Source organism: Podarcis raffonei, chromosome 5 (assembly GCF_027172205.1).
Source record: "Podarcis raffonei isolate rPodRaf1 chromosome 5, rPodRaf1.pri, whole genome shotgun sequence".
NCBI lineage: Eukaryota > Metazoa > Chordata > Lepidosauria > Squamata > Lacertidae > Podarcis > Podarcis raffonei.
Window position 1 is genome coordinate 71,241,494 of NC_070606.1, and position 13,456 is coordinate 71,254,949.

The 13,456-nt window shown below is 40.4% G+C and overlaps 1 protein-coding gene across 4 annotated transcripts in view; it reads right to left on the bottom strand.

Annotated features, from left to right (window-relative positions):
• Positions 1–4,857: 4,857 nt before the first annotated feature.
• PAX3 (paired box 3) overlaps positions 4,858–13,456 on the bottom strand; it is a 103,952-nt gene continuing 95,353 nt past the window's right edge. For 3 of the 4 annotated variants that reach the window (XM_053390011.1, XM_053390007.1, XM_053390008.1), the window contains 2 exons: positions 8,393–8,639; positions 4,858–6,358 (listed from right to left, as the gene is read on the bottom strand). In XM_053390011.1, coding sequence (XP_053245986.1) covers positions 6,324–6,358; positions 8,393–8,639 — 282 coding nt within the window. In that variant the 3' untranslated portion in view covers positions 4,858–6,323. The remainder of the gene's footprint in view (positions 6,359–8,392; positions 8,640–13,456) is intronic. The other variant, XM_053390009.1, reaches the window with a different exon arrangement.

Below are 13,456 nucleotides of genomic sequence, written 5' to 3' on the forward strand. Positions count from 1 at the left end.
TGGATTAGCCATTTTACTTGTTGTTTCCCAGAAATTAAATAAGTATGGGGGATAAGGAATTTGTTTCCTTTTGGTCCTAGAAAAATGCCAATTATGGAAGCTAAACTGCTGGGATCGCATATCAGTCTGCTTTGGAAATGTGAGAAATGGATGGGAAATATAAACACAGGGCAATAGCTTACAGTTATGTTATGAATTAAGACTAAAAAAGTATCAAGATTTAGTCACTGAATAAACTGTCACAGCTAATCTCCCCTGATGAATTTGAGCAAAATCAGAATAGAAGCAATCGCCCTGTATTTTTGCAGATTATCATTACCATGAGCTGAAGCTCCTGGGCCAAGAAAGTTCTTGCTCACTGGAAGACTGTTAGAAGTTAAAGAGAGAGACGGGTGAACAAAGAGCCAGCCCAGGTCCCACCAATATGGTGGACAGTGACTGTCAAAAGCCCGCATGACTTGACTTCCTGTTCCTCCTGCCTCTGTTCTGTCTGATTGTCCCACCTCCTAACAACAGGGCTCATCACAGCCGAAATAAAGAGAACTAAGGCAATTATCACATGTGATTGTTCACATAGCAACCTTCTTTAACCATTTCTGCTGAGCAGGGCACCATCCTATGCTTCTTTATAAATTTTGGAATCTAGTTCCTTCAGAACTGTAAATGGCTTTTAGTTGAACTTGCCAAGTTCCCAAAGCCAATAAAACTTCCCAGCTCTTCCAGGTCATGTGGTATCTGCAACTTGCCACTGATATCACAGTGGATCTTTGTAGACATTTCACAAGTGTATCAGCTGCTGAAGTGTTGCCCTCCATGCCTTTTGCATCAGCAGCGGTGATGTCCCAGCCTATGATGTCAACTACACCCAGCAAGACTTGAGCCTTACAGCTGATTATTTTTGCAACACTGGAAAGCTTATGATTCTACATTCCAAGATTTGTGGGCAACATTTGGACACCTTGTTTGAGAAGATCTGTTGAGTGGTCTTTGAAGCCCTTCACCGGAGACCTCCCTAGCAGGATGTTTTTCTCTAGAGACAAAGGATCTCAGAGGTGAGTTTTGCCAATGACATAAGTGTATGCTAATTTCTCAAATAAAAAGCATAACAAAACAGTTAATACAATAAAACCCCAAGTTCAGTTCAAGGGAATTCTTATTTAAGTAGGTGTCTGTAGGAGCCACCAGAATGAGCACTGATGGGCCTCTTATATTTCAGCAGGAAAGGCATTCCACAAGAGTAGCAAGGCTAGTCAAAAAGTCTGTTTCCATGCTCCCACAAGCTGAAAATTGTCATGCAGAGAGAAAGAGAGAGAACCAACTCAGACCCATTGAAATCAATGACTTTGTTGAGCATCATTCTCCATCAATAGCAAGATTTGGATACAGTACTGTACCATTATTTCTTTGTGAACCATCAAACAAGCTTCATTGTGAAACCTGGGTTATGTTCCAAACTTTTGACCTAACTGCACCTCTCCATCTGCATGTCTTGGGAGAAGGGCTGCCAGAAAGAAAACTGGTCCGGCCTATTCTTGTGGCATTGAAAGCAGTACAAACTGCTGAGATCAACATTATTGTCTGCTAATGTATGCAGCTTAAGCTACTGTTGAGGCACATGAGCAGGAGGCATTAACATTTAAAATCTTGACCATAGATATGGGATCAGAAATTAATTGAAATGCACATCACCCAAGCATTTGCACCTATCTGTAATTTAAACCAGATGAAGTTGTCCTTCGAAGAGCCTTGTTCTGCTGAGAGGGAGTTGATCATTCATTCAGGAATCCCTAATCCAAGGTTTCCCAAACTTCCTTTGCACATTGACCCCTTCATGAGTTTATAAGACTCCTGTTGATCCTAACCCAAATTCTTAGGAATGTAAATGAAATAAATTCAACAAATACCACCTCTAAACATTTTTTCCCCCAATAAAGAACCACGATCTGAGAACACTCTTGAGTTGTGGAATCCTCTTATGAAATACAGTGATTCTTCAATGGCAAAGGAAGTGCACTCTGTATATGCCCATGCTTTCTGTTCTGAAGCTCATAGTTCCTACTTTTTGTGCTATGATTCATAAATTCATTTTCCACCCATGGGCCCTTTCCATCTCCGTGGTCCTTATTCATCTTCCTGCTTTGAAACCAGCAGATCCCAAGGAAGGGCTATAGTTCAGGGGTAGAGCATCTGCATTGCATGCAAAAGATTCCAGATTCAATACCTGCTATATCCAGTAATGACTGGGAATTATCCCCAGTCTGAAAACCTGGAGAGCTGCTGTAAATCAGTGTGGACGATACTGATGTACCAATGCACTAATTTCGTATAGAGCTGGCTACATTCTTAAAACCTGATCTGCCCCTGCTATGCCTGCTTTTGCCTTCTCCACTGCAAGATGATGGAGAGGCAACCAGAGAGGTATCTGCAGCTGCAAGGAAGATACCTCTATAGTCTTCCTGCTCTACCTGCAGAGGGGAAAATCCACACTATTCCATGGACCATAGGATTGCAGCCAAAATCAACTTTAATCCAATACAAATCAGATAAAAACCACCGTAAGCATTGCTTTTTATCTACCCTGTTTCTGCTTCATCATTACTTGTGGCACACAAGTAGTCTAAAGATTGTTGCCCCTTTGCAAAGCAGCCTGGCATTTGGGGCATTATGTGCATTTAAAGAATACATAACATTGTAGGCAAAGGTGGACACTATCCCTTCACTGCACACAGAACAGGGTAGTACAGCATTCCTTTTGCTGCCCAAAGAAAAGAGGCACAGAAACAGGGAAACAGGCAAATATGCTCACCATATGAAAACAGTATAAGAGCTGCTGAGGACACGGAATAGTTAATGAAGCCTCTGAGCTGCTTCCAAGCTCAAGACAAGGAAGCTATAGTTTTGCCCTTATCAGCAGATGTTCTTTCATATTTGTGCATCGGGCTAACTTGATTAAATTAGCCCGTAAAGGTCAAATGAAGTATGTCTTCCCCACTTGTATTTTGATTTTTCCTGACGTTGCCTGATAGGTTTGATAACAAATGATGCCTGACCACAATGGTTTTGCGCTGCAGACATTTGAGATGACATAAGCTCACAGGATCATTTACCTTTGCAAAAACCACTTGACAACAGAGGGGTGTGGGTGTGTGTACATGTGTTTAACGAATGCATTTTAGTTTCTTCTCATTTTCCTTTCTGTACCATAGGATCAAAGCTTCAAGGCTTAAACTGAGTAGAGGTTGATGGGGGAGGTGGGGTTTAGCACAAGCCTCCCTTAGGCATATAAAGACCACTTGTGGTCCTTGATGGTGGCAGCAGCTGCATCCTGGCAAGCTGTGGAAGGGAAATAAACTCCACGTGGTTGGCTGGCCAGTGTTATCAGCTCCAGCCAGCTGTGGGAAGTGACAGAACTCCTCTACCTCTTTTGAATCGGCCAATCAGAGGTCAGGCTGTGAGGTGGGGATTTGGAAATAGACTCTTTCCACTCAGGTCCAGGTTTAAATCATGGTCCCATCTCTGAAAACCAGCAGAGTCTCCTTCCAGCAGCGCAGTTGGCAATCGGAGCTTCCCAATTAATGTCCTGGAGGAGTCACCCATATTTGATGTACATCATATGGGGATCTTTAACTCAGGATTAACCCTGGTAACTTTATCAGCCAGCAACTGAGTTGGCTGATCCAGGATACATAGCTGATGCCTGAGCCAAAGATTTCTTGCATCTGTAATCAGTAAAGTTGCGGCCATTTCGATCCCCCAAATATTGTCATGTCGTTTGTTGCTTCCTGTGCCCCTACCCTGGCAACGTCAGGCTTACCAAGACATGGCCCGCAAAGTAATGACAAAGCAGAAAACACCTTTAAGCATATTCTGTCACTGTTAGTAGCCACAAGCAGCTCCCAGAGCAGGGCCTTTCAAACAGCCCTGAGCTGAGACTCACTCATTTCTGTTTGAGAGCATAGCAGAATTGCTCTGCAATAAAGCAAGGGCAAACTGATCTTTCCCTGATGTGAGCATGTGGGATATTCACAGCAGGGAAAACACCAGCAAAGATGGTGTTGGTAGACCAAAAGATGGATTGGTAGATGCCTTCAGATATACCAATTAGCATTTTTATAAAATCCATTGGACACGTCATTCTGAACCATGCTTAAGTGTGATGTGAACATGGCTTATATTTTCAACTCGGATGGAAGCCAGTTTGAGGGAAAACACATTGACCCATAGTATTGTTCAAAAAAGTACAAGGAAGTATATGGATTCTGGCTAATATCATGTTGACATGGCTTCAAACACCAGTGGTGGGAGCATGCTGGAATAAACAATAATATGTACACATTCTAGGACCAATTAAAACTTTTCACTTTTGTGCCTGGAGATTTTCTCTCTTTTCCCTTCAAGTTGTGGTCCAAGGCACAGCATTTTATAAATCAAACAAGGCTGGAACTGCATGGAACGTGTATTTCTGACCTTGGACTGTATGTTCCTTGTGAGTAATGCTGCCATAAGAAGTTTCTTGGGGAAAGGGTTATAGTTTAGTGGTACAGCATAAGTGCATCTACAGAAGGTCCCAGGTTCAACCTGTGACATCTTTTGGTGGGAAAGACATGGAGGACTTCTGCCAATCAGTGTTGACAAACTGAGCTAGATGGACCAATGGCCTGAGTCGATACAAGGCAGCCCCCTGTATTACTGTCATTTTACTCCCATTACTCTGTAGAGTGGATTGTACATTGGTGATGCTTTGGGGGGGGGGAGAAGCACTAATAGCAGTAACAACAACAATACTTCATGAAAGCCCATTGATGCTATATCATTGCTGCTTGCACAATTTATGACCAAAAGCAGTGAGTGCTTGGCAAGTTTTCATAGCTGTTTATTCATTATAAATAGTAAATATTTACTGCACTTTTTAATATGAGACTTTTTTTTTTACAACACGTGTGTTGTTGGTAGAGGCTGTAACACAAAGATAGTATTTCTTTTGTTCCATCACCCTTTAAGACCAATCTGAAAACTAATCTCTGTACCTAGTCTTACTAACTCACTATTTTCATTGAGTTGAATTCTAAAAGGAATGTATTTGTGCCCTACCTCACTCATTGTTCCAAGAATAAAGAAAAATAAATAACACTGCCTTCCATCTTCCTGTCCCTCCTAACATTTCAAAACACAAATTTATTGACATTTGAAAATGTCACAACACAAAAACGTATGTAAACCTTGGTTTCCATTGGATTTTCCTTTATATATTGGATGCCACTGTATAATTTAAAATTACATGTCACCTACAGAGACATTGTGATTTATGTCCTGCATTTTGCTAATAATAATAATAAATGTAAACATAAGAATTTTAAAATGTGTTGTCTCCCCAGAATGGTCACCTGTCAAAACTAAGAAACTGGAGATCATTTAAAGAGACTGTGACACCTCAGCATATTAAAAGAGTGAACTATGTACTGAAAAAATAAAAGTACCTGGAAAAATATAATTTTGATTCTATATATAAGGCCTTGGATGTTACCAAGGCTTGGTGAGGTACGCCATATTGCACTTTGTTAAGCAGTCATGGAAATCAAAGGTATTCTGTATTGTTTGTTGTTGCTTGATTCTTCCAGGAGGTCTCACGGACTAGGAAAACTTCACACGCACAAAAAACTTTTGCAGAACTTTTCTTCATGTTACACAATTATTTCATTTGCTGCAATGAAGAAAAAGAAAACCCTCGCATGTGACATTTATCAACAATATGATTACAAAGAACAAGAAGATAGCCAATAACTTATTTCTGGAAGTCTTCAAACATCTAGTCTAGCTTCCTACGGACCTTAACATTTCCTTTTGAGTTTCCAGTGTGTAAAACAGTGTTCTCCTGCCCGTGCTTTGCAAACTGAGCAGAGTCAAAAGTCGGCATCAAATGTCAAAAATGGTTTGAATTTGCAGAATATCCCATGCCATATTCTAGAACATGGTGTGTCCAAATTAATCCATGCCTCTTCGTCAACCTAAAAATGGAATGTTAACTGCAGCCCAGCAGTTTGAAACATTCTGCCATTTTTTTTCTTCTTTATACAAATCAGTGCTGAACTGTACTGCTTTTTATTTGTGTTATGGCTCATGGTCTTTGTCTTCCGAGCTGCTTTACCCAACATGTCCAAATGTCTTATTGAAAGCATTGATTGGAGGAAAAAACATAACAGTCCCATTATCTCTTGTATGATCACTCCGTTCTGGGCCTCATTTTGGTGAGAAGATCACTCCATTCCAAATACTGGAGTGAGACCAGGAACAAGACTGGCTTTAACTTGGAGTGGGCAGTTCATTTATGCAATATCTGGCTTCAGATAATGAAAGGCACCTGTAAGAAAAGAAAATAGCAAAAGAAGCTTTTTAAGTCATGCTGTGACAACCTCACAGCAAGGGGCAGTGTCAACTACAGGTTGACATTGTCATATTTAATACTGATATATCAAAGGAAAGGGCCTAATATTTTTATTTTTAGGACAAGTTTGACAAAACTCTATGTATCTGGGATTATATACTATAATGATTCTTGAGCTGACCTCATTAAGAACATGTGTTTCTAATAGTGGAATGCCAGTGGTTATTTCATTTTGGACAACCCCTCTGTTTTACCTAATGGCAATCAGGTTTCATGTCTCAACAATTAATAACATCAAGATGTTGTTGACATCACTTTAGAAAATAATTATGCAGCAGAAATCTTGCTGGAACAATCCACTGTCTTAGCAGCAAATGTAACTCTACTATGAAAGGAAGAAAATGAATGTGCTTCACCATCGCTCTTGACTTACATGTATTCTTGTTATTTCTTCTTATGGGCAAACATTTTCATCTTGTTTTGTTATTACAGATGTATGCATCACTTTTAATGGTCAAAATAAGACTCCTTTTGTTTTGGAGGAGGTGTTAATGGTTTGAGCAGCCCAATAATCTTACCCAATTTTAAATGGGTTAGAAAATTGACCATTGTGTCATTTTTAAGGAAAATATTTTTGTCCCAGACGAAGAGAGAATGACAATTCACACCTGAATGTTACTATCTCTTTTGGAGGGGTTGTATACAACCCCTTTGGCCATTCTCCTTGGCAGGAGTGAATGAATTTTGTAACTATGAAGTTTTTATTATTAAATATCACTAACTTTATTATAGGGCCTGCCTACCTGTCAAGTTGTGCACTGAAATATGGTTTTGCTGCCGGGATCACTCTAGGAATAACATGGCCCCTGGGAATACTGATATTTGCAAATTCTATACTTAAGTCAAGAAGAGTTAGATTAGGTATAATTTATCATGTCAATATATACAGGCTATTATAATCTCTGTTTTACAAATGCAGAATGGAGGCTTATAGTACCATCCTCTGCCTGTTTGTTTAGAAGTAAGCCCTATTGATTTTAATGGGATTGAAGCCTAGATGAAATTTACTTTGCCAAGGTACTCGGGGGAATCTGTGGCCCACCAGATGTTGTTGGGACTACAACTCTCTCTCTCTCTCTTTAAGATTATCTTTCTTGAATTTTTAGTTACATATTATACATACACATAAATTATATTTCACTACAACTCTCATTAATCCTGACTATTGGCCACACTGGCTTGGGCTGATGGGAACAGAGTCCAGTAGCATCTCAAATGCTGGAGGTTCCCTACCTCTGATATAACATTCATTCATTCATTCATTCATTCATTCCTCTGATATAACAACCACTCAGGCTAAAAACAGGTTTGGACTTGGATTCTCAAGAACTATGATGGTGGTGAAATGTTTTTCATAAACTTGCAAAATTCCCATCATTTATTTATTGTAAAATGTCTAACCCCCTTTTGAAAAAAAAAAACACACACACACACACTATACAGCTTAAAGATATTAGCAAAATACAATCCATAAAAAGCCATGATAAACCATTAAACATACATGATAAATTAAAACAGCATGAAATAGCACAGGTCGTCAGGAAAGAAGGGGTCTGTGCATTAAGAGAGCCTCAAAAGTTTTGTCTTCAACAGGAGACAGGTTCTTCTTGCTGTATCACTGAACTCAGTAGATACTATTGAGAACTGAGCCTCATAACTCCACCCTTGAAGCTTCATAATTCTACCCTGGGTACTGCTTTTGGCTCATGCTAGAGGATGGACCAGTTCGGACAGTACCAGGGTGGTCCTAACTGGCACAACTCAATGATGTCTCAAATAAGACCTGTTCAACTGTTGCCCTGCAATGCTAGAGCAGCCTTTCCCAACCTGGTGCCCTCCAGACAGATGATAATTGTAGTCCAAACCATCTGGAGGACATCCAATTACATGACAAAAAGACAGAACCCCAAAACTGGCTTTTATATAGATTGATCATGACCTAATACTCACTTTGTCCATATTGTCCATACTGATATCCCGTGACAGGGTCCATACTATAACCAGTGGTGCTGTATGTTGGTGGGCAGTACGACTGGGATGTAGGCAGGCTATCTAAACTTTTCATATGATCTAGTCTTTGACTACAGCTAGCCGATACTGTAGTGGTCGGTTCTAAACCCCCAGTTAATGGGGACAAGGCATAGTCAGTTTGGGGCTGGTGAGGTACACCACCATGGTTAGTTAAGAGGCCCATTACCTAAAACAAAAAGGGGGGAAATGGTTAATAGACATGCAAAACTATACATTAAGCAATCCACAAGAATATTAAGTCTCTAATTCTTGACATTCAAATTTCAAGAAGAAATAGATATGGCATATGTTTAAACAGATTGACTGGCATCCCTGCTACATCACCACCACCCAAATAAAATAGTATCTGTAGTGTATAGGAATACCATTTATTTGATTCTATAATGACTGATCACAAATCACAATGGTTTTAGCCTCTTTAAGCTCTATGAAAACACACACACTGAGACTAGTTTCACTGCAGTTGTTATTTTTCATTTGCTATTTATTATATTTTACACCCCACTTTTCTTCTAATGAGCTCAAGTTGGCATACATAATTCCCCGCCTCTCTCCATTTTGTCCTCATAGGCTGAGAGTTGGTGACTGGCCAAGTGAGGATTTGTCCCTGGTATCACATGGCCTAGTTTGACGCCAAAACCATTACATCACACTGGCCCTCCTAAACTAGTGCTCCCAAATGGATAACCAACTTTGGCCTAATAATTCAAAAAGTGGTTTTACTTAGCTGGTTTTCCTATCAGAAGATTTTATTGTTGTTATTATTACCCCCAATCTCCTTCTGAAAGAACTTGTGGTCTTCAGATGTTGTTGGACTGCAACTCCACCATCTCTGAGCTGGCTGGGACTGATGGGAATTGGAATGTAACACAGGTTCTCTGTCCCCAACGGCTAGCATAAGTATTTTGAGGATAATTGTATTTGAATTCAATGGCAATCTGTTTACTAGGAATTCAGATCCACTGAACTTGGTGAAGTCTCCTTCTGAGGAATGTTTGGGGTTGTGAGATTTGTCCTTTCAAGACTCAGAAATAATGGATTGCAGTGGGAGGGGAGGACTTCATTTTGGGCCTGAGTTATGTCAAAAACAGTAAACCTAGAAGATATTTATTTTGGCACAACCTTCATGATTTGATTAGAGGCTAAAGTACAAATTATTTATCAGAAAGTTAAAATTCTTCAATGAACTGCATAACGATAAGATTGTTAACTTGATTAGCTATTTGGAGACAGGTTTGCCTATTTGCTGTAGTTAGCATAATAGGTCAAATCCTGCTCATCTTCAGCTCTGCAGTTTTGCAAAACATTTCATCTGACTGATGCAAATGCAAGATCCCAGCTAAATCCAGTTGCTGGGTTGGTTTAAAACTGAGATGTGAGGATCCGAGCATCACTCACAGAACCCACTGCAACCTCCCAATATCAACACAGTTGCAAGTTTCTTAGGGTTGATTTTCTTAGGGCAAAAATGGCACTTCTACATATCTTTGCAGTTATTTGCAACAGTCTGCTTTCTCTTTAAAAGCTGTATGCCAGCCTTGTGCAACTCTATTCAATCCATGTTTACTCAGATACAAGTTCCAGTAATGGGACCTGCTCCCAACTGAATGTTTATAGGATCGCAGGCACTCATAATTTGGATGCACTTAGAAACGTTCCCTGATCAGGGTAGTTAAGAACATAAGAAGAGCTGTTTGGATATGGCCAAAGGCCCATCTAGTTCATCACTCTAGTCTCACAGTGGCCAACCAGATGCCCATGGGAAACCCACAAGCAAAATAATAAAATAAAATAAAAATTTATACCCTGCCCATCTGGCTGGGTTTCCTCAGGCACTCTGGGTGGCTCCCAACAGAATATTAAAAAAATGATAAAACATCAAACATTAAAAACTTCCCTAAACAGGGTTGCCTTCAGATGTCTTCTAAAAGTCAGATAGTTGTTATTATTGATGGGAGGGCGTTTCACAAGGCGGGCGCCACTACTGAGAAGGCTCTCTGCCTGGTTCCCTGTAGCTTCACTTATCGCAGTGAGGGAACCACCAGAAGGCCCTCGGAGCTGGACCTCAGTGTCTGGGCTGAACCATGGGAGTGGAGACGCTCCTTCAGGTATACTGGGTCAAGAACATGAGCACTCTCCTCACATGTGATTCCCCGCAAGTGGCATTCAGAAGCATACTGCCTCCAACAGTGGTGGTAGAACATAGCAATCATAGCTGGTAGTCACTGACGGCCTCATATTCCATGAATTACCTGTCTGTTGGCTCTGTCTATGACATCAACCCAGCATTACCATGCTTCAGTGAAACAGTGGATGTGGTGGTGCTGAGATCACCATTATCGTCAGGGCATCTCATAAGATTAGGACTGCCTGGAAAGTGTTTTTAATTGCAATCACATTGGCAGGTGGAAATCTATTCCCATTGTAGAAATTACATAGGCAAGATTATCCAGTCCTTAATCCCGGAGTAGATCTAGAAAAGCTCTGTTGTGATATGCTGCCTTTGTATCCCACACTTCTTCTAAGGAGCTGCAAGTGGTGTTTAAGCCCATGACTCTAACTCTTTTCAGGCATTACTGCCATCAAGGACCAGTGTGAGCCAGTTCATTTCAACAGGAGATACTGGCACTACACTTCATTGTTTTTGAGGAAAATTAGGCTGACTTGCAGCAGCTCTCAATGGGAGATGCCAGAGATAAAACCCAGACAGTGCTCTACCAATGTTTTATCTGAAATTCTGAATGCCAGAGTGGTGTAGAGGTTAAAGTATTAGATGGATCCGTGGAAAATTGGGGTTCTAATCTCCACTCAGTGATGAAGCTCACTGGGTAACCTTGGGCCACTCACTGTCTCACCACCTAACCTACCTCACAGGGTTGTTGTAAGGAGGAAAATGGAGAGAAAGAGAGCTATGTGTGCCACCTTGAAGGACAGGTGGGATACAAATGTAATAAAGAATTTCGGGTTTCACTTTTGATGAATAATCACCATTCACCAAATTCTGGATGTTCACTGAAAGGCACCCATTTTGCCATGCCCACATGGTAAAAGTGGACTTGCGAGGTGAATTAATTTCATTTCCTCCCCCCCATTTTAACCAATGTTTGTTTCAGTCATCTCTGTCAAGTGTTAGGCACTACCTAACATATCCAACCACACAACACTCGTAAATAACTAATCTTCATGGATGGAAAAACAATAATACAGAATCAGAGCAAAAATTGTCATATTGGAAATACTTCCAGAGTCTTTTGGATTCGTGCTGCAGTTGATTAGCATCTAGGTAATTAGATTTTGGGCCCTTTCTCTTTGAAAGCTATAAGGGAAGTAGCCTAAAGGCAGAAACTCTCTCTTGCGGTATGTGTCGTGACCTTATAGCACCAGTACAAGGAGTTACAGGAAGGGCATGGCTCGCTTCACCCTAATCGCTCTGTTAGGAAAGCAATTAAAAGACTTATCCTGAGACATGTTGAGCACCTCTACTTCCCAAGGACTTTAGAAGTAAATGATGCACAGCAGGGCAGTTAACCTATAGACCTGCAGATGTTGTTTAACTACAGCTCCTGCCATCCTTGACCATTGGCCATGCTGGCTGGGGCTGATGGGAGTTGGAGTCCATCAACTTCTAGAGCCCCTCCTGATGGAGAGGCCAAGATAAGCAGTACATTCTACACCTGGATCTAAGTTTCTAGAGATGTGAACTGACTTGCAGTAGAGATTTTTCCAGCTACAATTGTGTGGCTTTTCTGAAAGTCTTCCATATATACATATATGATTAAATAAAAAAAACTATAAAAGGAGAACAAATATATGGTGGCATTAAAGAAACAATGAACTGTAAAAAGAGAAATAATTGCTTCTCTATGATGTATACTGTTTTGTTTTGTTTTTTTAAAAAAGCTAAATCTATTTCAGGAAAAAATAATTCTATTTTGCATTCTCTGTTGTGCTAACATGACATTTTAACAAGCTGATAGAAAGGGTAGTGAAAGTTGTTTTGTCCTTGTATTATGACATTGTTGTTTTATTTAAATGTTTATTTTAGGCATTATGTGTTTTAAGGATCTTTCACTCTGAGCTTCCAAGAATGAATGGGAAAGGGAAACATGAATATGAGATACACAAATGTTAGCTGTTTAGGGATATAGTTCCATTCCTGCTAAATGGTTTCAGAAAGCCAGCAAGAAAAAGCCCAGCAGTTCAGTTGGCAGTTTATTTCCTCCTGATAGGATTCATTCAGTGCTATCTTGACCACTTGCATAGAATTCGGTTGCACCCAGCATATGCTAAACTGGGTTCCACTCCCTTTAGAATTAAAATCTAACACCCATTGAAGCCAAAGGTCAAACCAGATGTTGAATATGCTACATATTTTACGTGATTAAAGCATAGGAGGAAAATAAAGTATTTCCTATGTTTTACCTAACTTCAATATTTACTTCAGAAGGAATACAATAGATGCCCTCCAAATGGTGTGAACCTTTGAGTTTACACAACTAATGATTGCATGCCTTATTTGCACACACCTATGGCCCTGGATTCTCAATTGCATGGGAGCCTCCACTGATTCAGAAGGTCCCTCCTTTGCTTCAGAAGTTTCCTTTCTCTATAACGGAGGCTGGTAGAACCATGTGACCTTTGGGGCAAGGCTAAACATGTGGCCTTTCAGCCCTGCTGAATCCACGTTGCCGTTTCCTGCCAGAGTTTCATTAGGGCTCAAATTTTCAATCTACATATATGCAGTGCTATTTTTCTAGAAAAAGAGATGCCAGAACTCACCATAAACGCTACCCTTATTCTCTTATAATGGCAATGCAATCCATCAGAGAGGTGCCAGAACTGAGTTCCTGTGAGTTCTGGCTGAAAAAAAGCCCTGCATATATGATTCAAAAGCACCCTGTTTACTCGCCCCTAGTTTTCCTGGGGATACAATGGATGTGTGGACCCTCCAGACACAGTAGATGTAGAACATCATGTGCAGAG